This window comes from Mucor velutinosus (genome assembly GCF_035048745.1).
Source record: "Mucor velutinosus strain NIH1002 chromosome Unknown tig00001564, whole genome shotgun sequence".
NCBI classification, from domain to species: domain Eukaryota; kingdom Fungi; phylum Mucoromycota; class Mucoromycetes; order Mucorales; family Mucoraceae; genus Mucor; species Mucor velutinosus.
Window position 1 is genome coordinate 3,581,365 of NW_027041906.1, and position 20,403 is coordinate 3,601,767.

The following is a 20,403-nucleotide window of genomic DNA, read 5'->3' on the forward strand; positions in this document are numbered from 1 at the left end:
CTGGTATGATATCCAGATATGAAAAGAGATATAAAAAAAACCTAGCGTATCACACCACATTAAGAACCTTCTAATTTTGGCCCTAATCCTCGTCTTCAAAAAAGGAATCTAGACTTGCCAGTTCCTCCATCATGTAACTATCGTCCAGCTGCACTGATTTGTGATGAGGCTCAATAGAGGAAGACGTTGTATGCGGAGGTGTGGTTACTACCGTTGACTCTGAGGATCGCTCAATTTCATCAGGGTCCTCGAATAGCGTACTGGATGATGGCATGGGGATGATCAGTGGCGGTTTGGATTTCATAGCAGAAGTAGGCGTAGATTGACTGCTGCGCATGAATGAGGAGAGTATGGACGACCTCCTAGTGACATTGTAAGACGATGTGCTAGTTCTTGCGCTTGGGCTTGCACTGCTACTATTGTTGCTGCTGCTTTCATCCAGCGAGTTGGACTTCTTCTTTGCAATGGGATCTGCTGCTTCTTTCTCCTTGGGTATAATGATGGATGGTCTCGACGAGTTCTTTTCCTGGGCATAGTGTGATTCTTGGGTAAAAATAGCATCAAAGTTCTCAATCAAGTCATATAGCAAACGCTGAGGATGTTTTTCGTGAATGCTGATTTTTGATTCAGTGTGAGGTCTCATGAGAATATAACTGAATGATTTGGCTAATGACGATGATGTGAATTGGGTATCCGTGGTTATTTGCTTTACAAGCTTATGAAAGTGGCCCAACAGCGCCATCGCTGTGTGATAATTGGCTGTTGGTAATGTCGCCAATAGCTTGCTGATCGACATTAACCGACTGTCCGTATCTTGATTCTCTACATTTGAGAATGAAATGTATTAGCCGCGAATCTGTCGCACAAGAAACAGAGCAAAACTTACGATTCGAGTACAATAATTTGCATGGCTCATATAATTCAAATGTAAACAAACATTCGGGTAGCTCCAACAAGTAGAGTCGAAGTAGAGACGCTAGCAACAGGAGGTCAAACTTCTGCAGAGACTCACATGTAATTGGCTTGCTAGTATTGATCTCTGCTCGCGCTGCATGCACTCTGTCTAATGGCAAACTGGCTGTCCAGACAACATTCTTTTCTACAGTGTACATTAGTCTCTTATCACATCCTAGCTATCTTGATAATCTAGGAGATTTACCCTCATCGTACAATTTTGAGAAGCCTATTTTTAACAGCAAATTTAGAGGTTGAACGTACGATGCAATGTGTATAGCTTCAACTCACCTGATTCAATCACAGATAAACCTACAGTGATCAGTCGTGGTACCATTGTACCTTGTACTCTTGCAATTTCTTCTAGTGAAACGCCAAAAAGTTGATCTGTGTAGTATGCAATGTTAATATGTGCAGCAATAACAATACTACTGCGAGTAACCATGTACCTGCAGCAACACTGTGAAAGTAATTTTCGTATAGGATAGGTTTCGGGCAGTATTGCCCTGTTCTGTATTGTTCAACAATAAACTGCACATCTTTGTCTGGCTTCAACGTCTCTTGGTAAAGCATCATATTATCGAATGTCTCTTTGCATCTAGGAATTGTATTTGATAACGAGGCCGCCATACTAATAAATGCTGTTGTCCGACATGTCAGATAGGGGCGGCAGGTGCTTTTGCGATAAACATGTACCTTGCTTAATCGTTTGAATTCTTTCCAATTCCAAACTTTCCATCTCTTCATAATGAACATATAGCACTTGTTCAGTTTGTGTTCGTAAAAGCTCTGCTTGAGTCACTGATCGTTGATACGCTTTGTCTGCCTCCATCATGTCGAAGAGCATATCTTCTTTCTTGGCTTGTTGTTGACCGCCCCATCTACCCAGAAATCCAGAGAATCCTTTGCTTTCCGATACTACTGTGTTGTCTGTCTCATCAGAAGCAATCAGACTTTGTTGCTTGATATACTTGTTATCCTCCAGTTTCAAGAATTGAATATCCAGCAGGCTTTTGATTACAATTTCTTCGTCGGAGACCATATCTTTTAGCAGATCCTGGAGTTGCTCTTTAGTGTATTCTTCTTCCTTGAACAGATCTGTGAACCAAACCCAAGCATGATCACGTGTTGGGAATTGCAGTGCCTTTCCCATTTTCACATCTGTGTAGTCAGGCTGGACAGCCAACAGGGTTTTACATCGATTTACATAGAATAGCTTGGCTTCCTCCATAAGTTTGCATGCCACATCGAACTGATTGATTTGAGATTCGACTGTCTTCTTGGCTTGAGTGATGATGCGGTCGTATCTGTTGAAAAACTGTACCAAGGGATCCAATGTCGTAGTGTTTAGGTCGTTGGCTCTGCTTGTATGTTCCTTGGCTGAATCCTGACTCTCTGCGCATACAACTTCGAAGCATTTCTTGAGCGCGCCGCCAACATCACTCTCGAAAGGTGTAGTAGGAGCGACAATACTCGCTAGCAATGTAGCATGATTCTTCTCGGCATTGATTCGTTGCTTAATGTAATCTACAATAACTTTATTTTCGGCCGTAGATTGCTTGAGTTTACTATGCAGGACTGAGTATCCAATGTTGTAATCGTTGGACGCTGTAGGAGCCCAAAACGAATCTTGGAATGGATGAAGATGTGGCATCTGTGCGTTATGGGAATAGAATGAGAGAAAGTAATAATGGCAAAGGAAAAAAAAAATGAAAGGTTAAAATAAATGTTGCTAAATGCACACGAGAGTTGTACGATTTATTGAAGGGGTAAAGCAGTGGCGTGGTGTTTAAATTGGTTGTTTTACACAAAGCATTCTCGAAACAAGTAAAGAGATGAATGCTTGATCGGTTACTATTGGCTATTTACATGAAGTGTTTATTATTGTCATGAACTCATAATGCATGTTTAGCTATTTATACGCTTGCATATCGTAAGATGCTATATTCATTGCCATTGTTGTGTACATCAGATCATCATGCACATGAATCAAATTAGCCAGCTAGTGGTTGGAAGTCATAATTAACAGAAGAACCTCCTTGATCGAATCAAATTCGTCTTCAACATTCATCGCAAGCTCAAGCTTCCGTGTGCTTCGGCCTCAACATAACTCTACGTTGCCAATGACATAATTTACATCATCCAATGAATCTGAATAAGTGGCTTGATTCTTCTGGAAATGAGAGACATATAGGCCTCGTTATAGCATATCATGGCGGATGTTATTTCCATAAACATGTTTGATTTTGATTAGCAGAGATGAGGCTTGAGCTTAATGACTGCAAGAGCGTCCAATCCCAAAAAACCATGCTGCAATTTCCTTTTTGACGTTCCATTATGCCGTGAGAACCTCTGATAAACGAGCCGTAACTGTATATCTGATACTTTCACGATGCACTTGGCCTGTCTCAATGAAAACAGATTGAATAGACCCAGATAGCATGCTTACAGTGTTTATTACGACTCCAAACTATGCAAGATACAGCGAAAACTGAACATATTTGAGATGTGATTTCTCGTAGTAGAAGCCATTTTAAACCGTCAGAATAGCACTAAACGATTGCTCTCGATTAGTACTTACTTTCTGACACCTTTGCTCAACTTTTTGGGGACCAAAAAAACATGGTCAAAAATCGACCAAAAAGCACAACGGATACCTCATGGTTTTCGTCGAAAATCAAACGATCGCGTTTTTCATCCCCATAATGAAGACTTTTACTATGGCATATCTTAGATCAAAATGTTTGTAGCGATCCAAAGCAACCTCTGAAATTATTCTTGTGTGACCTTGCTATGTGAAATTTTGACATCTTGGCCAAAAATCTCATTTCATGTTTTCTGTAACTGCTCAATAAGCTCATTCAAAACATTTCTTTTAATTAGTACCATTAGATACGCATTGAAAAGTACTCCTAGATTGCTTTAGAAAGTATCGAGTAATTATCACAGTTTGCATAGTTGAATCTGCGAAAATAAGTCTTTTTTTTTTAAATTTTGTTTATTGATTGATTCGCGTACACTGAGAGTAATAGGTCAGAGTGAAGAGGCGAGTGCAATTTAGATAAAGAATTGGATAACTATAAGCTAAAATATGAAGAATAATATACTAAACTAAACTATATAAAAAAAAAACTATCTAATAATTGGCTTTGGATTACAGGAGGGAATGGCACTGATCTTCCGCAATGGTCTGACGAACACTGGTTCGAATACTGGCCAATATCGCTGTATGGTCCATAGGAACATTGTCATAGATGAACCTCATGTGGGCAAGCCACAGTTGACCAAGGGTGATGATGAGGATTCGGAAAGGCTTGATTCCAGCAATTTGGCAATACCAAACGTTGGAGAAATCAAGTTGCAGAAGAGCCTCTTTAATATCTAGAATCGAGGTGGTAGGCCACAGAAACTCGAAGATGACTCCCTGCCAAACTTTCTCTTTAGAAGGACAATGAAAGAGGAGGTGACTTGGGGAATCGTTCATAGACAAACAAACTGGACAGAGAGGAGACACAAAGACTTTGGGCATAATAAAATGCAAAAATCGACGGTGAGGAATTCGACCCAGAATGAGACGGTATATCACATTACGTTGGACAGTGGTAAGAGACAGGGACCAAAAAAATTTCCAGCTGGACGCAGAGATTTTGCGCAATGCCAAAGGAGAGACCACAGACGAAAGGACAGCCCGACGAAATGCCTTAGCCGAGGCCTGAACATTACCAAGAGGTTGATCATCAAGGAGACGAAACTGCTCAATCAAAGGAGCAAATGAGACGACTGAATCCTCTAAAGGAGCTGGGCTACAGACTGGCTCGAAGTAAGGTTGAAACTGTAATTTCCCTGTCGCTAGGCCTTTGAACACTGTGGAGGGAGTTCTTTTCCAGGTGAGCAGAGAGGGGTCGCGAGTATCCTTCCAATGGACGAAATTGAGCCGGGAATCATACTGAAAAACGTCGGCCACCATCATTTCTTTGACACGAAGGGGAAGCACGAAGCTGGAGGAGGGAGGTACAAACACTGCAGCCTGCAGTGGCAACGCCATAGCAGTAGCTGTATTAATGCGGGCAGAGCCAAAAGAACGAGGGAGATAATCAACAGCACGATATATCATATCCACAGTGCCAGTTCGTTGTTTCAGTAACCCTTGAGAACGAGACGAGGGAAAAAGCAAAGGGATTTGGTGAAATTGGCAGTTGTTAACATTTCGAATGTGATGGCTGAGAAGAGATGACACAGGATGGGCATCAATGGTGGATTGATCATACACCAACAAAGGTTGCAACCATCGAAAGTACAACGCTGAAGCTTGTAGCTGGATGTCGATCACCCCGAGACCACCTTGTTCCTTTGGGAGAGTCCAGACAGACCATGGGATGACGGGGAATATGTTCTTTCTCAAAAATTGTATGGCAAGAGATCTCAGCTGTTTGAAGTCTGCCAGAGTCAACGGAGTAACCCGTAGGATGTACCAAAGTTTGGAGAGCAAAAGAGAGTTCAAGACAGTAGCTCGACCGACAACCGACAGTGATCGAGTAGAATGTATTTGAGTGGCAATTTTGATCTTTGTTACCAGCGAGCCCATGAAGTTGACACGTTGGAGACGACTTTGAACCAAAGGAAACCCCAAATAGATTAAAGGTACATCATCTTCAACGGAATGTAGATGATTGATGTGGATTTGAGCCAACGAGGTCTCCCAAATATCCCATGTATCTCTGCCAGATACCGAAAAGGCCTCCACCTTATCGTAGTTGAATTTGGCATTGGAAGCGCCGCAATACCTGGACATATGTATTTGCAACCGAGCGAGATCAGCAGAATCATGGACAAATACCAAGGCATCATCAGCATAACAAAGAAGCTTGGTTTGTTCAGTTCCCATAAGGTACCCTTGGAATTGACGATCGTTAATTATGGCCAACAAGAAGGGTTCAAAAGCTAGATTGTATAGGATTGGAGACAGTGGATCACCCTGCTTCAAACCTCTCAGTTTCGCCACTTCGGACGATAAGTGTCCATTGAGGTTGATGCGAATCAGGTTGTCACCCATTAACTTGTAGATGCATTTCACCAAAGGGCGGGGGAAGCCAAATTTCAGCAAGACGTGCCGAAGGTAGTCTAAATTTACACGATCATATGCCTTTTCTTGATCAAGGAGAAGGCCAATATCAGTATCCAAAGAGCCAAATGTAGGATCGTCGTCCCGTTGTTCCGCAACTGTCCATTTTCGTTGTGCGTCTTCCATGATTAGTTGACAAATCATACCATTTTCAGCAATATATCGTCCTGGAATGAATCCTAACTGGTGGCGGCTGATAAGCTGGGTAGAGACGTCCATGATACGCCGGTTGATGCATCGAGTAAAAAGCTTGTAATCCGAGTTGGCCAAGGATAAAGGTCGATAGTTTTTCATGTGAGCTGGATCGCCTTTCTTGTACAAAAGACACATAATGGTTTCGTTCCAAGATTTAGGAAACTTACCCTTCTGTAGAGCTGTGTTGAATATATCGGTGACAAGGGCATGCAACGGAGGATATTTCAAAACCAAGTACAGAACCTCGTAAGGCAGGCCATCTGGGCCAGGGCTGCTGAGTCTGCGGGTGTGTTTGCTATCTTCCAAGAGTTCTTCCATGTCGATTGATAACATCAGAGATTCCTGCTGTTCACTAGAGATTTTCAAATGACCAGGGATGGATCGTATCAAAGTACTAAGAGCTACTGAATCAGTTGGGTCGGGAGTAAATAGAGTAGAGTAGAAGTTAGTCGCTATGGTGGAGATACCCTGTTGATCGCGACAGAGTTCATCAGTAGTGGGGTCCCTCAATTCAGTGATAGAGCGCTGATTCTCTCTGGCCAAAGCTCTCCTCTTCAGGAAACCAGCAGACTTCTCACCATTTTCCCTCCAAAACTTGCCGGCTTTGAGAATCTCAATTTCCGCTATAGTGTGTTGCAGTAGTTTGATTTGAGTATTGACATGATCGAGGCCTTGGAAAACCAAACCTCTATGCTTGTGTTGTCTCATCATCTTGTTTCGCTTGGACAGTAACTGATGCAGTTGTTTCTTCCTCCAATTCAGATCTTCTAATTGAAATGACTTGATGAAAATCTTGACTTCAGCTTTTACCCAATCCCACTGTTGTTGAGGAGTAGAAAAGGATTTGATTAGTGTAAATTGCTCTTCATTAGCCAAGAGAAATTCGGCTAATGCCTTGCGAAACTGTCGATTGCGAGCCAAAAATGGGTTAGCCTTCCAGCTGCCAGGTCCTCGTCCATTGTTGTCTTGATACTTGAAAGTGAAGCCTAATAATTCATGATCCGTCCATTCTGGAGAGAGATACTGTTGATGGATACTAGGAATTTGATGATGAGCATTCGTACTGCAAAACACATAATCCAAGATGGCCGAGTTTCTCCCACTATGCCATGTTATCTGTTTGTCATCTCCAAAAATGTCAATGTAGTAGTCATCTAACAGATCCGTCCATTCCTTAGGGGCGCTAGACAATGTTCCGTCCATCCTTCGATCCTTGTATTGATAATTAAAGTCCCCCATAATAAAAGTGTTGTGTAGTGTGTTGGTAATAGTATCCTTAACAATGGGTATGTCAAGGAGTTCTGTATAAAAGGCTGATCGAGCTGATGGAAGCGATGATCGACCATATATGTTTAGAATAGTTGCAATTGGTGTTGTAGTTGTAGATTCCTGTATATCGCGAGTTAGGTGAACAGAAGCTAGTATATAGCGTCCCTCATCGATGCCTTCCGATATAAGATTAATTGTTAAATGTTTGTTGAGGGCTATGATGCCACAATGTTGTGTCCAGAGACTTGATTTGCTGATAAAATGATTATTGAGTATGTCAATTGATGTTGAGTTTGTAGCATGTGTTTCTTGTAACACCAGTATATCATATTCTAGTGTTCGAAGATATCGAATGAATTGTTGTCTTTTTTTGGGATTTTCTGATTTGATTAAGCCACGGCAATTGAGGGTGGCTATTTTGAGTTGATAGTGGATATTATTCATATTTAAAGATTGGTGGAAGGTGATGTACCTGGAGGTGCAGGTGGTGTCAAATTCCTATCAATCGTATCCGTATCATCACCAGACATGCGCCTGGCATCACTGTGGGGGTTAGAGGTTTCAGCGTGTTGATATCTGGCATAACCGATATCTAAAGATCCTTCCTGGCGGGTTAACTTCTTCGCTGCTTTCGAGGGATCAAATTCAGGATGAGATCTGCGCACATCCTTGGAAACACTGTTTAATGCATCCGCATCAGAAAACTTTGTATTCGTGTTGTTCTCTTCCATAATGGTATCTCCAGTTATTTTGGTTTGTTGTTGAGAAGCTTCAGGGGAGGGTGCATCAGCATTAGGTTGAGGAGCATCCTGCATGATATGATCCTTGTCTTCTACTGGTTTGCTTCGACGTTCAGGATCGGCCCTCTTTGGGGGAGTAGGCTTGGCTCCCTTTCGTTCCTTGGGCTTAGCAGAAGTTCTGTCAACAGCACGAACCTTTGCAGGTACCGATTCTGCGTTGTTTCTATCACAATTCTTCGATACATGTCCACGTTTGTTGCAGTGGTAGCATATTGCCCATTTGTGGTAGTCTGGGCAGTCAGCACGACAGTGATCAGGTTTCTGACACTGGCGGCAAAAGGCTGGCATTTGATCCCATTGTAATAGGATTTGTCGCTGGTCATCTTCCTTCGAGCGAGTGTCCCAAATGATAACTCTCTTGAGAGGTTCCAAGTGTCGCTGTCCACTACATTCAACTCCAGCTTCATGTGAATCCATACATTCATTACCAGGAACATTGGATAAGGTGAGATTGAGGGTGACATATCCTTCACCTTGAAAGATACCAGTCTCTGTCTTGAAAATACCATGATCCAATACGTCTCCAAAACAAGAGAAGCGCTCCGCCATTTCTTTCTTCAGCTGGACAGCAGGAAGAAAAGGTAGCTTCTCCATAGTGATACGCACAATGTTGGCATCTTCGGTAAAAGAGGGAAAGCCCTTCAGGTAGGTCCCATCCTCCAAGGTAATTCCTTGTTCGATGAGAGTTTTTCGGCCAGCTGCATTTGGTAGCCAAAGAGTTTCCAAGAATTGGTGACCAAGGTAGTGTCTAGTTTGTTTTCGATATCCTAGAAAATCCTCATACAGATCATCTCTTTCTGCCTCTTCATTGAACTTGACAAGTGCCTTGTCCAGAAGAGTTCTATCTTTAACTGTAGTCAAGTCTATGAATACCGAGTCCTCTTCTATCCCATTCATGAATGGTCGAACCATTGCAATAGGTTTGGGAGGAGTGGTGTTAGCTGCAGACGCGTTCTGGATCGAGTCGGCAGGAGGGGTGATCAACGTAGGATTGAATGAAACATTTTGCTGTTGTTGTCGTAGTTTGCCCTTCTTGTTGTTGCGAACGACATGAGTCCACAACTCAGGAAGTGGGTGTTGCGATGTCATTACAAAATCCAAAAATATAAAATAGATTGAAATCCGAAAATAAGTCGAGCAAGTCGAAATTTGAGCAAAAATCACCAAATTCAGAGAAAGAAACCGAAAACTTGAATCTTGCGAGTATAATAAATGACACATTAGTAAAACAGTCCCTTGAATAAGCCAGATTGAGCACATTATTACCTTGAAGACTCAAGCGTCCGCGAATGCAGCACCGCTGCCGTCCCGTTTCTCGTTTCTGTTGCAGAAAGAGGTGATCTTGGAGATAATGCCAGTGTTGGATTGACTAGGTTTTGGGTTGAATACAGGCAATGGCTGTCTAAATAAGAGAGTGGAAAGCCCAGAGACAGCGATGGCCAAAGCAGATGTCTTGTCTCTACCTTGAATGGCTCTGTGATTGAGAACGGACACACAGGCAGGATTTGAGCACAGGAATGCTCCATGAATGGACCTCGTCTTGGTCTTACCATCCTTTGTTCTGATGGTTTGTGTGGGATGAGAGATGGGACCAAAGCAGTACATGCACGCCTGGGATGTCTTGTGTTCGTTGGTAGTATGCACAGTGGCGACAGATGAATGTAAGCGAGGCTTCCATTTTCCACCAAACTTCATGTGGCCCTTCAAACGAGAGCCGGCACAATGACCACGATCTCCAATGAACATTGTAAGTGATGTTTGGGGACGAACACCAGCGCAAAAGGATCTTTCATGCGAAGCGAAACGAGAACGGAAACGCCTGTCAAAGTGCTCAACCTTGTTAGAGAGAGTATTCTGCTTCTTTGAGTGGTAGAACGCTTGCAATGCTTGGCCATTGCTTCTGTGTGCATCAAGATTTGACATGATATCCTCTACCTCTTTGGCTCTGAACACACTGGATCTCAGCAATTGTTGCTGAATCTCTTGAACCCTCTTTCCTTCTTCTGTTGTTTTCTTGTCTTTCAAAGTGATCTTTCGCCTCATGAATTGGCCAGAACCAAAGTCGATATCTTCAGCACGCATCTTGTATGACTCTGGCAGAGGTTCAAATATTGCTGTCTGACCACGGTCATTAGCAGTAGCGCCGGCGTCGCCATCATCACCATTGAGATCTCCATCGCATTTAACACTGCCATCACGAATTTCATCCTTGTCAATAGCATCGTTCGTAATAACTTGATCAACGCCATTGCCATCGCTACCAGCAGCAGTACCAGTACTATCAGTCAAATTGCCTTCATCAGCACCGAGATGGGTGAGGGGAGAGAATCTATTACCACTACAAGCTAAGAGCTGCGAAGACTTCATTGAGAGCATCAATGTATATACCACCAATTGCAAGTCCATAACATAGTCAGATACATCATGCAATGCAGTACTTAGCTTCTGCAAAAATGACTCGACGAGGTCGGAAGGCACGCCCTTTCGTAAAAGGCTCTTGAAAGACACGGTACAAGTGCGGTATTCTACATTGTCTGGGGGAGCTTCAACTATGGATATATCAGAGGGATTATGCGAGATTGAAGACATTGCTGCATGTAAAGGGGCGCCAGACACAGAAGACATGTCGGATGCCATGTTCATGCCAGAGAGGTCGCGGCGAAGGAACGCTACAGAGTCAGAAGGAGCAATAACCGGTGTAGCTGGGATGGATGCACTTTCACCAGTGGATGTAGACGTAGCGGCCTGAGACTGTAAAGATATTACAATAGCATCGAAATGATCCTTGACGTACTCAAGTTTTATGCGGCATTTATAAACCACGATCTCCATATTCTGATGGTAGAATCGTTATACCATTTGCTGCTGATGCTCTTAAGATGGCGCATAATGCTGGTTATGCGCAAATACAGGACTTGTGTAAGATCTATAGCGTTTTTTTTTGAGGTATTGTCATTGCAAAAGACACATTTATGAGGTAAAACTTCCCAAAAAAGTCTTCAAGCAAAACAATTGTTCATTCAACTTCATTGTCCCCCATTTAATCAGCATCACAATCGTCATTTACATCATCAGAAAGGCATTTGGGTAAGCCAGTAGCAGCGCCGCCGCCAAAATCAATTCAAACTCAGTTTATCTTTTTCTATTCAAGATTGGACAAATTTCGTCTATTTTGGACTTGACAGAGCAATTTTGTAATGTTCGACTATATAAACTGTAATAATCATCCGATGCTTCCTAATACATTCTTGGAGTACTTTTCAAGACGCTTCCAATGGTACCAAGTAAAATAGATGTTTTGACTGAACTTATTGAGCAGTTCAAGAAAATATGATATGAGGTTTTAGGCCAAAATGTCAAAATTTTGCATATGAAAACCTCATAAAAGTGGTTTCAGAAGCTGCTTTGAATTAAGAGGAAAATTTTGATTCAATATATACCAGAGTAAAAGTCTTCATTTACAAGGTAAAAACGCGATCGTTTGATTTTTGATGAAAAACAATGAGGTACCCCTCATGCTTTTTAGTCGATTTTTGGCCATGTTTTTTTTTGGTCCCAAAAAGTTGACCAAAGGTGTTAGGAAGTTACTACTACTCAAGTACAATTGTTTAGCGTTATTCCGGCGGCTCATAAAGGTCTATATGTCAAGGTATGAAGGCCTGAAAGCTGTCAAATTTGGTTATGTATTGCTTTATAGCTTTTATTTACACGGCATGAAGCGCATCCTTGGTAGCTGAAATCTTCAGGAGGAAGGGCATTTCTGCGGCCTGTGCAATTTCTAGTTCAGATAGAACGAATATTGATTTTGGTAAAGCTAACTCATGCAAATTCTGATGCGTTATGTTGTTTATAAGTCTATTAATAATGGAAATGGAAACCTGAATTTGCTGCTTGAATACTATGGTTTTGCACCTTCGCTTCGCTGAGGCAAAACCCCCTTATAGGTCAACGCTACCAAATGTTGAATTAGATACCAAGTCTCCCTCCCCAGTGCCAGCTTCGCCAGTGGTTTTTTCGAACCTTGTACAGTACTCAGTGCTTTAAGTTTTTTACGTCTCTGATCTCTGATTGGCCATTCCGACGTTTTTTTATATAGTTTTCTGGTAAATATATTAGAGACGACCTTTCTTTCGCTTTTCAAATTTTACATAGTTTGATCCTCGCTGTAAGAAAAATCCCTGAAAAAGCGATCGCAAACAACAAATAAACATTGTAACGATTGATCGACATGTCAAACATCGTGATCGACCAATCCGCCATTCTCGCTCTTGTGGAATCTGTGAAGGCATTACACTCTCGTCTCGATGTCTTTGAAAAAGCGCAACAGGCTCAACAGGCCCTGAATGATCAGTTCAGACAGGATGTGAATAACCTTCATTCTGTTATCAGCAATCTCGAGAAGCTCGTCCGCTCTCCTACCACCGCTCCCGCCAACCCTCCCAACACTGTCAACTCGGATGCCTCTACGACGCCAGCTCCACAGCCTCAACCCCACCCATCAGGTACCCAGCCACCCCAATGGACACAAGTCCTTCAACGTCCTGCTTCTGCCAACCCCAAACGCCGCCGCGAACATGCCATCCGTGTTCTTCAACCACCACGCACTCCTACTGACACTCCTGCCTATGATGTTATTCATCTCCACCGTGCTCACCGTATGTCTCACGCCGAATACCGTGCCACTCTCGCTGCCGTTGGCATCGATAGTAAGCGCATCCTCGACGTTACTTTCCCGGCTCGCAATATCGCTACCATCTTGATCCACACTGACTACCGAGACGACATCCTTCGCCGTTTGACTGAAGGTGGGCTCACAGCGATCCCTGATTTCAACCCTCTCGATGCTCAACACGTTGCCGACCCCAAATTTGCTGATATGCCTGCCCCTCAATTGGTTCGTATCGCCGCCGCTCTTCACGCCGACAGATGCGTCCGCACAGTACGCTTTGTCAAGCTTCATACTGTTCCAGGTGTTCTCAAGTTCTTCATTTCCCAAAATTGGATTTCCACAGCCAAAGCTCAAGCGCTTTCCGCTGAACTGCTTCCTCGCCCTCCCAAACGTACTCCCAACATTCACTCCAACCTCGGTCAACTATTACTTGAGCCCAGCATAGCATCTCAATTACGCAAACCTGTGCTGTACGATCTCTTTGGCAATGTCGTCGAATCCGATTTCATGGAGGTCACCGAAGAATTCCACCCTAGTGCACACTCGACTGACCCCGAAGAATCTCATCAATGAGTGAGCCTTCATTATCTCCTCTAGTCAATCGTTCGGCTCCTCTTCCTAATGTCTTTGTCCCCTCGGTATCTTCTAATTCAAATAATATTCAACACACTCACTTGTCTATTCGTAGTCTTAATTGTCGTAGCTTATCCAAACCATCCAACGTCCCCGCCAGTCAATCCTTTTGTCGCTTTCTGCGCCATTCATACGACCCGCCTCCCAGTATTCTCTGCCTCCAAGAAACCCACGCCCACGAACCCACCATCCAAAACCGCCTCAACATACAACTACAAGCTCAATCATCCATTTGGACATCCCACTGCGGGATAGTAAGTCTTCAACCTCACATTATTCTAGATCCTATCTTTGTTTCCGAGGACGGTCGAGTTATATATTGCAATGTTTCCCATTCTACTAACAAGTTTCCCCCTTTAAAGATCATGAATATCTACGCACCTGCCACTCATTCCGACCGATATGCCTTTTATGACCAACTACTTCAGCAGCCTCTCTTTCAAGCCCTTCTCAACAACATGCACACCGCTGATGGGATGCATAACAACTACCTGGCCACCGTCCCTGATGCTCCCTCTATTGTGTTAGGTGATTTCAACTACAATTTTCGTCAATATCGCCCACCACCCACCGTGGCATCCACTAACATTCATCCACAATGGCTTTTCCACTCGGTGCTTACCCATTATTATCAGGAAAGTACGCATGAATTAAGTCAGGACCCTTTGGTGCCCACATTTCGCCGCAACACCACACTCTCTACCATCGATTACATGTTTATGGATCCTCAACTTTTAGATTTCAGAACCGATCACTTCGTTCACTTTGTTCATTCTGAATGGACCGATCATGCTCTACTTTCTACACAACTGACATTTGCGAACCCGGATTTTGGTAAAGGTCTATGGCGAATCAACCCCCAACTAGCTCACAACAAGTTCTTTCAACAACGTCTGTTTGCTAAACTTGGCGAGTTCCACGATCAAATAGCCTCCGAATCCGCTGGCATCAGGCCTCAGGAAGTTTGGGATCAGCTTAAAGCAATTACCCGTCAAGTCGCAAGAAGCTGTAGTCGTCGACAGGCCGAATGGCGTCGTCGTCTGCTCTGTCGCCTCCAAAGCAAACGCAACAAGTACCTTCGCCTCTACAAGACGACGCAGATACGCAACGATCGCCTCCCACAAATCGAAGCCATGATCGGCCACCTTCAGCAGGAGCTAACCGATATCCAAGCACTACGGTCCGGCATAAAATGGCGAGAACAAGGTGAGAAATCCGCCGGTTTCCTCAAGCGGTTGGCCACCCAACGCACTCAACAACGGGCCATCCCCACCTTGATACATCCCATCTCGACCACCACCTGTGAGACGACAACTGACAAGCAGGCAGCCGCAGTCGCATATTACGACCGCTTATATACTGCTGATGCGGTGGACATTGACGCGATCCGGTATTTCACTGACCAAATTCCTGCTACTGACCAAATTCCAGATTCTGAACACCCGGCATTATGTGAGCCTTTTACCTTGGATGATTTAGCCGACGCCGCTACACGGGCCCCTAAACAATCCAGTCCTGGCATTGACTCCATACCCTACGCCATCATTCAACTTCTACTGACTCATACTTCCACAGCTGCTGTCGCCCTTCGAGTCTATTCTGACGCTCTGTTACATGGTCTGTTCCCACAATCTTGGCAGGAAACTTGCCTGGTGCTGCTTCCCAAGAAAGGCGACCTGTCACTGTTACAGAACTGGCGCCCCATCAGTCTCATTTGTTGTGATGCTAAGATCTTCACCAGGCTATTGAACGCTCGTCTCATGGAACACTTTCGCACCCGCTTGAGTTCCTCTCAATCTGGCTTCATGCCTCAGCGCTTCATTGGTGAACCAGCTATGATTTTACATTGCGCCCAATCTCTTGCCACGGCCACTCAATCCACGTCCATTGCTTTACTGTTAGATCAGGAGAAGGCATATGATCGGGTCAATCTTGACTACCTTTCCGCTATACTCACTGCCTTTAACATGCCTCCTCAATTAACATCATCACTGCTTGCGCTGTTGGCTACCACTCAGGTACAGGTTAACATCAATGGAAATCTGTCCGCCCCGTTTACTACCCACCGCGGCATGCGCCAAGGGGATCCCATTAGTCCGCTATTGTTCAACATCATTTTCGATCCCTTCCTTCGTGCTATCAACAACCATCCGAATATTCAGGGCTTTGATTTTGACTATATTGCTAACACGAATTCACGTTTCCCCACACCACTTACTCATCACGTTCCTGTAGCCGATCCAGTCAAAGTTCTTGCGTATGCAGATGACACTCTCGTCTTCCTCAACGATCTTGGTGAATTTTACCAGCTTCAACAACTAGTCAGTAGGTATGCCGATGCGTCCAATGCCTCCCTCAACTACCACAAAACGCAAGCATTGTCTCTCTCTGGCGCCTCACATGCATCCTGGATCGCCGGTCTTAGAGCGACAGGCATCTCCTCGTGGCATGATAAGACTGCGACTAGTCCCATTACATATCTCGGCTACCCTGTTTGTTCGTCGCCGGTACAACGGGTTTCATACGTCAATAACTTACTATCTCGTTTACGCGATCTTTGTCGTCTCCATTCCATTCGTACCCTCACCCTTCGTGGCCGGGTTACGGTGCTGAACTCCCTTTTGTTTTCAAAAGTGTGGCATGTCGCCCGTCTGTTTCCTTTCTCGGCTACCGATATCCGCAAACTACAACATCTGGGCGCTTCATTTGTTAATAACCAGGCCAAACTAACCCGTTTTTCTTTCAGCACTCTTTGTCTACCTAGATCTCAAGGTGGTCTAAATCTGTTGGATCCCGCTAAACAGATCAATGCTCTTCAGTGGCGATGGTTACACCCTCTTTTGCATCCGGCAAACCCCACTCCTCCTACCAAGACCTCGATTCCTTACATACGTGTCATTCTCAACTTCTTTCTTGCTACTCCCTCTTATCCTACCTACCACTGGTCCCTTCTTTCCCCTGCTTGCCGGCCATCCCGTTCAACAGCTATCACTGCCCCACTCTACAACCTCCTTCGAGCCGTCGATGCTATTGCCCGCAAGTTTGGTGTCTGCCATGTTCCCTTTAGTACTTGTCTGCGCCTCCCGCTTGCAACCCTAATCGAACATAGCCTGCCATCATCTCATAGCCTCTCGGCTACATTCTGCCCCCCACAGGAAGTGACTGTACGCTGTCCTGGCGTTCTTACCCTCACAGGTAACGATGTTTTAACCTTTGACCCAGCAACTCAAGCCCTCCAAGTTCGAATCTCAACACGCGGCCTCCCTCATCCTACAACCAGCCGTCGAGCCCTTCAACTCCTACAATCTGAACAACTACTCTTCGCCAACTTCGTTCATTTCAACCGGCTTCTTCTCGTCCCTCGTCCAGTCATCCACCACATCGACCTCTCTACCATCACCAGCTATACCGAAAGTATCACCCATATCTCTACTCTTCTCATTTCCTTAATGTCATCCTCATTTTCCTTTGAGTCCCATTCCTTCCTTATGTCTCTCCCTACTAACCACGGGTATAAATCCCTTCCTCTACATACTAACATGTCCTCTTTCTCGTCTCCTTTAGGTGTTGCCAAATGGAAGCAGTTTTGGGCCCTCCAGATACCTTTGAATGCTCGCAATACTTGGTTTCGGATACTTCATGAAAAAGTTACTACTAGGCAGCTACTCCACCAACGCATGCGCGACCAATTTCCGCCGTACTGCCTTCATTGTCAGTCTTCATCCTCCACCACACCACCTGCCATCGAAGACACAGAGCACTTCCTTTTCTCCTGTCCCCTCAAATTGGAAGTTTGGCGCCATTCTCTCTCTCTCTACATCTCCCCTCGCTTCGCCCACTTCGCCTACGAGGAATATTTAGCTATCCTTCACCTGCGCCTTACTCTTGACCGATCTTCTCATGAACTTTTTCCTGATCTATCCGTTTTCCAAGTCTTTGCTTGCATTCAACAGGCCATATGGTCTGCTCATTACTGCCAAGTTTTCCAACACTCTCCTTTCATTCCGTCAATAATCATCCACTCCATTCATCGTGCACTGCACCATCTCGGCTCACAACTTTCCTTTGATACTATCATTTAAGCTTCCCTTTATATCCCACAGTCTTTACCTCCTCTCCTTTATATCTAGTGACGATTTAAGGACTTTAAATAAAAACAGAAGAGATAAACTCTTCCTTACAAAAAAAAAATATATATTAGAGATGATGATGGTTGGCAAATGTCAGACATATGCTCGCAAAATTCAAGGCATGCAAAAGAAACCCCATTGGGGATTTAACATATTTTGGCTGCCAAAACGCCTTCCTCATGAAAACAATTCATATTTTGGAGCTAACAGGAAGGGAATTGTGAAATGAAGAGTAATATGCCCTAGACTGGCTACTTTCTACTGTCTCTTTTGCCAATTTTTATATCTGATAAATGAAAACGGAGCGAATTGCTCATCCAAATGCAAACCTCAGTAATGAACGTCATTTCTCTGTTTTGTAGATCAAGAACTGCTCTGCACAACAATCAAAGACAGCGTGTGTATTTATTGAGCGATTATCTATTGCAGTTTGCATGTATATCACTTTTACGCTAAACAGATTCTATCTACAGTAGTCGCTCTATATAAGGCCGTCCTATATAAGGCTATGCGGGGAATAAGGCTGAAATTTTTCAGGTTTTTTTTTTTTACCAGCTATTTAGCCTTAATAGCCTAATTTTATATAAGGCTACAGATTCTAAAAATTTTAGCCTTATTTCATAGTGGTGATCGCTGAGATTGAATTTAAGGCCAATCAGATAATAAAAAATATATAGCTTTTATTGAAAAATAACACATTTAAACAAAATAATCACGTAAATCTGTTTGATTTTTCTCTGCTACTTCCTCCGATCTGATATCGTTCAGATTCCTACGGATAGTTTTCAGCATAGACTTTTCTTTTTCATCCATTGGGATGGTATGGTACAAGATAGTTTCATACGCATGCTTCAACTTCTCTCTTATCTCCTTCGTATCAACATCGTAAATCTCTACTGGTTCTTCCTCTACCTCAAGCTCTTGTGATCCATGGGTAACATCATCGCCATCCTCAAATTCAACAATCACGGGATTAAAAACGATTGCATCAGACTCATCTGCATTTAGATCCAAGTCGTTTACTTCAGTTACCAATTGAACCCCATCATTACTTCTGTTTCCAGGAAGTTCAGGGATGATTTCGTTCAACTGGCTGACTAGATCATCGTCTAAAGGTAGCTCGAAAGATGGGAGTACATCCTCCGAGTCGACTCTCTGTCTCTGAGCAAACTTAAAATCAAGGATCTTCGTATGATCCCAGCAATTTTGGATTGTTTGAGGCTTAACTTTGATCCAAGAATCAGCAAGAAAATACAGAGCATCCACCTCATCCATTCTGTATTCCTCGGTAAGATCAAGGCTTACCCCAGCAAGATACTTGTTCACTGCCCTGTAGTATTGGTGCCAACGAAACTGAGCCTTGAAGTTCGCAATGATTCCTATCGAGTGTGTGATTAGAGATGAGTACGTATATCAATGAAATTTGTTGATTTACCGGCATCCAAAGGCTGCAACTTGCTTGTTGTGTTTGCTGGAAGGAAAATCAACTTAATATTGCTGAATTCTTCTTTCAATTTATGCACTGAAGCATTGTCAACCAAGAGAGCAACTTTTCTTCCGGCGTAAACGAAAGACGCATTCAAACGTTTTACGTACTTCCTAAAGATGTCGGTGTTCATCCATGCATTGGGAGATGAATGGTACTCCACGTAATGGGATTGCCCGATGTTGGTGGTTCTTCTGTACAAAGCAGGTTTTTTGTTTGCTGCCTTTGGTGTCTTTCGTTTCCCAATTACAATGGGGTGCCCTTTATAGGATCCATCATAGTTGGTGATTAGTCCAACTGTGAATCGGTTCTTGCTTTTTCTTGAACCACCTAAAGGTTCCTGACAAATGGTGCGAGTTGGTTGTTGCTCGTAGTATAAGCCAGTTTCATCAAAGTTGAGAATATCTTTGGGATCATATGGCTCCAACAATTCTTCAATCTTTCTGAGTTCTTCGACAATCTTAGATGATGTTAAGTCGACTGAGCTTTTTTCACCATATAAATGTCTTGACTTGACACCAATTCTCTTGAAAACATCGGTTAGCCATCCATCTGAGAAATGGATTTGCTTATTCTTTGGCAATTCATGCATGCGGTACTTTCTGTGTGCGACTACTTTTGCAAAAGCTGCAATAGTTCCACGATTGACAGGAAGAGATTTTGCATTCATGGCTTGAATGTACTCCAAAATGTCATTGTCCAATTGTGGCATCGTCAAGGCTCTGCTGCTTTTTCCCTTCAAATTTCCTCCTTCGTAAGCTTTGATCACCTTGTCCTGTGAATTCAAGACGTTCGATACAGTTTTTTGCTTGACTGAGTGATGAAGGTTGAATTCCTTTTGAGCCCATTGACCGAGTTGCATTTGCGTCAGATTAGGAAAGTGCATGTTGTGCATAATAATGCGATACTTTTGCTCGATTGTGAGGCGATCTCTTGATCTTTGATTAAGGCACATGATAGGATATTACGTTCAATAGAAGTAAAATAAACAGATAAATGAATGTTACTGGGGAGGTATCAAGTTGATTTATTTGATCAACTATTATAGTAATAGATTCTACGCGCACGACTTTTTTGACAGAAGTCACGCGCGCCAGTTAAGGCTATGCGGGCAATAAGGCTAAAAAAACCTCGCCAAAAAAGTA

At 43.5% G+C, this 20,403-nt stretch overlaps 7 protein-coding genes across 7 annotated transcripts; 2 read left to right on the forward strand and 5 right to left on the reverse strand.

Moving 5' to 3' along the window:
* Positions 1–82: 82 nt before the first annotated feature.
* Positions 83–2,608, reverse strand: ARC1 (G4 quadruplex nucleic acid binding protein; the record flags this gene model as incomplete). Its single annotated transcript, XM_064830653.1, has 6 exons — positions 83–822; positions 887–1,099; positions 1,160–1,183; positions 1,246–1,341; positions 1,404–1,595; positions 1,651–2,608. 6 exons carry the CDS (start codon positions 2,606–2,608, stop codon positions 83–85), a joined length of 2,223 nt encoding a protein of 740 aa, XP_064683155.1.
* A 1,500-nt stretch (positions 2,609–4,108) lies between these two features.
* Positions 4,109–7,510, reverse strand: RAS1_3 (Ras GTPase; the record flags this gene model as incomplete). The annotated part of the gene is made up of 1 exon (XM_064830654.1): positions 4,109–7,510. One exon carries the CDS (start codon positions 7,508–7,510, stop codon positions 4,109–4,111), a length of 3,402 nt encoding a protein of 1,133 aa, XP_064683156.1.
* Positions 7,511–7,986: 476 nt separating this feature from the next.
* On the reverse strand, positions 7,987–9,429 carry OSH6_2 (Oxysterol-binding protein OBPa; the record flags this gene model as incomplete). Its single annotated transcript, XM_064830655.1, has 1 exon — positions 7,987–9,429. One exon carries the CDS (start codon positions 9,427–9,429, stop codon positions 7,987–7,989), a length of 1,443 nt encoding a protein of 480 aa, XP_064683157.1.
* Positions 9,430–9,615: 186 nt separating this feature from the next.
* ATC70_011464 (uncharacterized protein) lies at positions 9,616–11,172 on the reverse strand (the record flags this gene model as incomplete). The annotated part of the gene is made up of 1 exon (XM_064830656.1): positions 9,616–11,172. The coding sequence occupies one exon, from the start codon at positions 11,170–11,172 to the stop codon at positions 9,616–9,618; it is 1,557 nt and encodes a 518-aa protein (XP_064683158.1).
* A 1,396-nt stretch (positions 11,173–12,568) lies between these two features.
* On the forward strand, positions 12,569–13,582 carry IWS1 (Transcription factor iws1; the record flags this gene model as incomplete). The annotated part of the gene is made up of 1 exon (XM_064830657.1): positions 12,569–13,582. One exon carries the CDS (start codon positions 12,569–12,571, stop codon positions 13,580–13,582), a length of 1,014 nt encoding a protein of 337 aa, XP_064683159.1.
* A 425-nt stretch (positions 13,583–14,007) lies between these two features.
* Positions 14,008–17,724, forward strand: RPP2B_2 (60S acidic ribosomal protein P2; the record flags this gene model as incomplete). The annotated part of the gene is made up of 1 exon (XM_064830658.1): positions 14,008–17,724. The coding sequence occupies one exon, from the start codon at positions 14,008–14,010 to the stop codon at positions 17,722–17,724; it is 3,717 nt and encodes a 1,238-aa protein (XP_064683160.1).
* Positions 17,725–18,471: 747 nt separating this feature from the next.
* ATC70_011467 (uncharacterized protein) lies at positions 18,472–20,213 on the reverse strand (the record flags this gene model as incomplete). Its single annotated transcript, XM_064830659.1, has 2 exons — positions 18,472–19,151; positions 19,208–20,213. 2 exons carry the CDS (start codon positions 20,211–20,213, stop codon positions 18,472–18,474), a joined length of 1,686 nt encoding a protein of 561 aa, XP_064683161.1.
* Between the last annotated feature and the right edge of the window lie 190 nt (positions 20,214–20,403).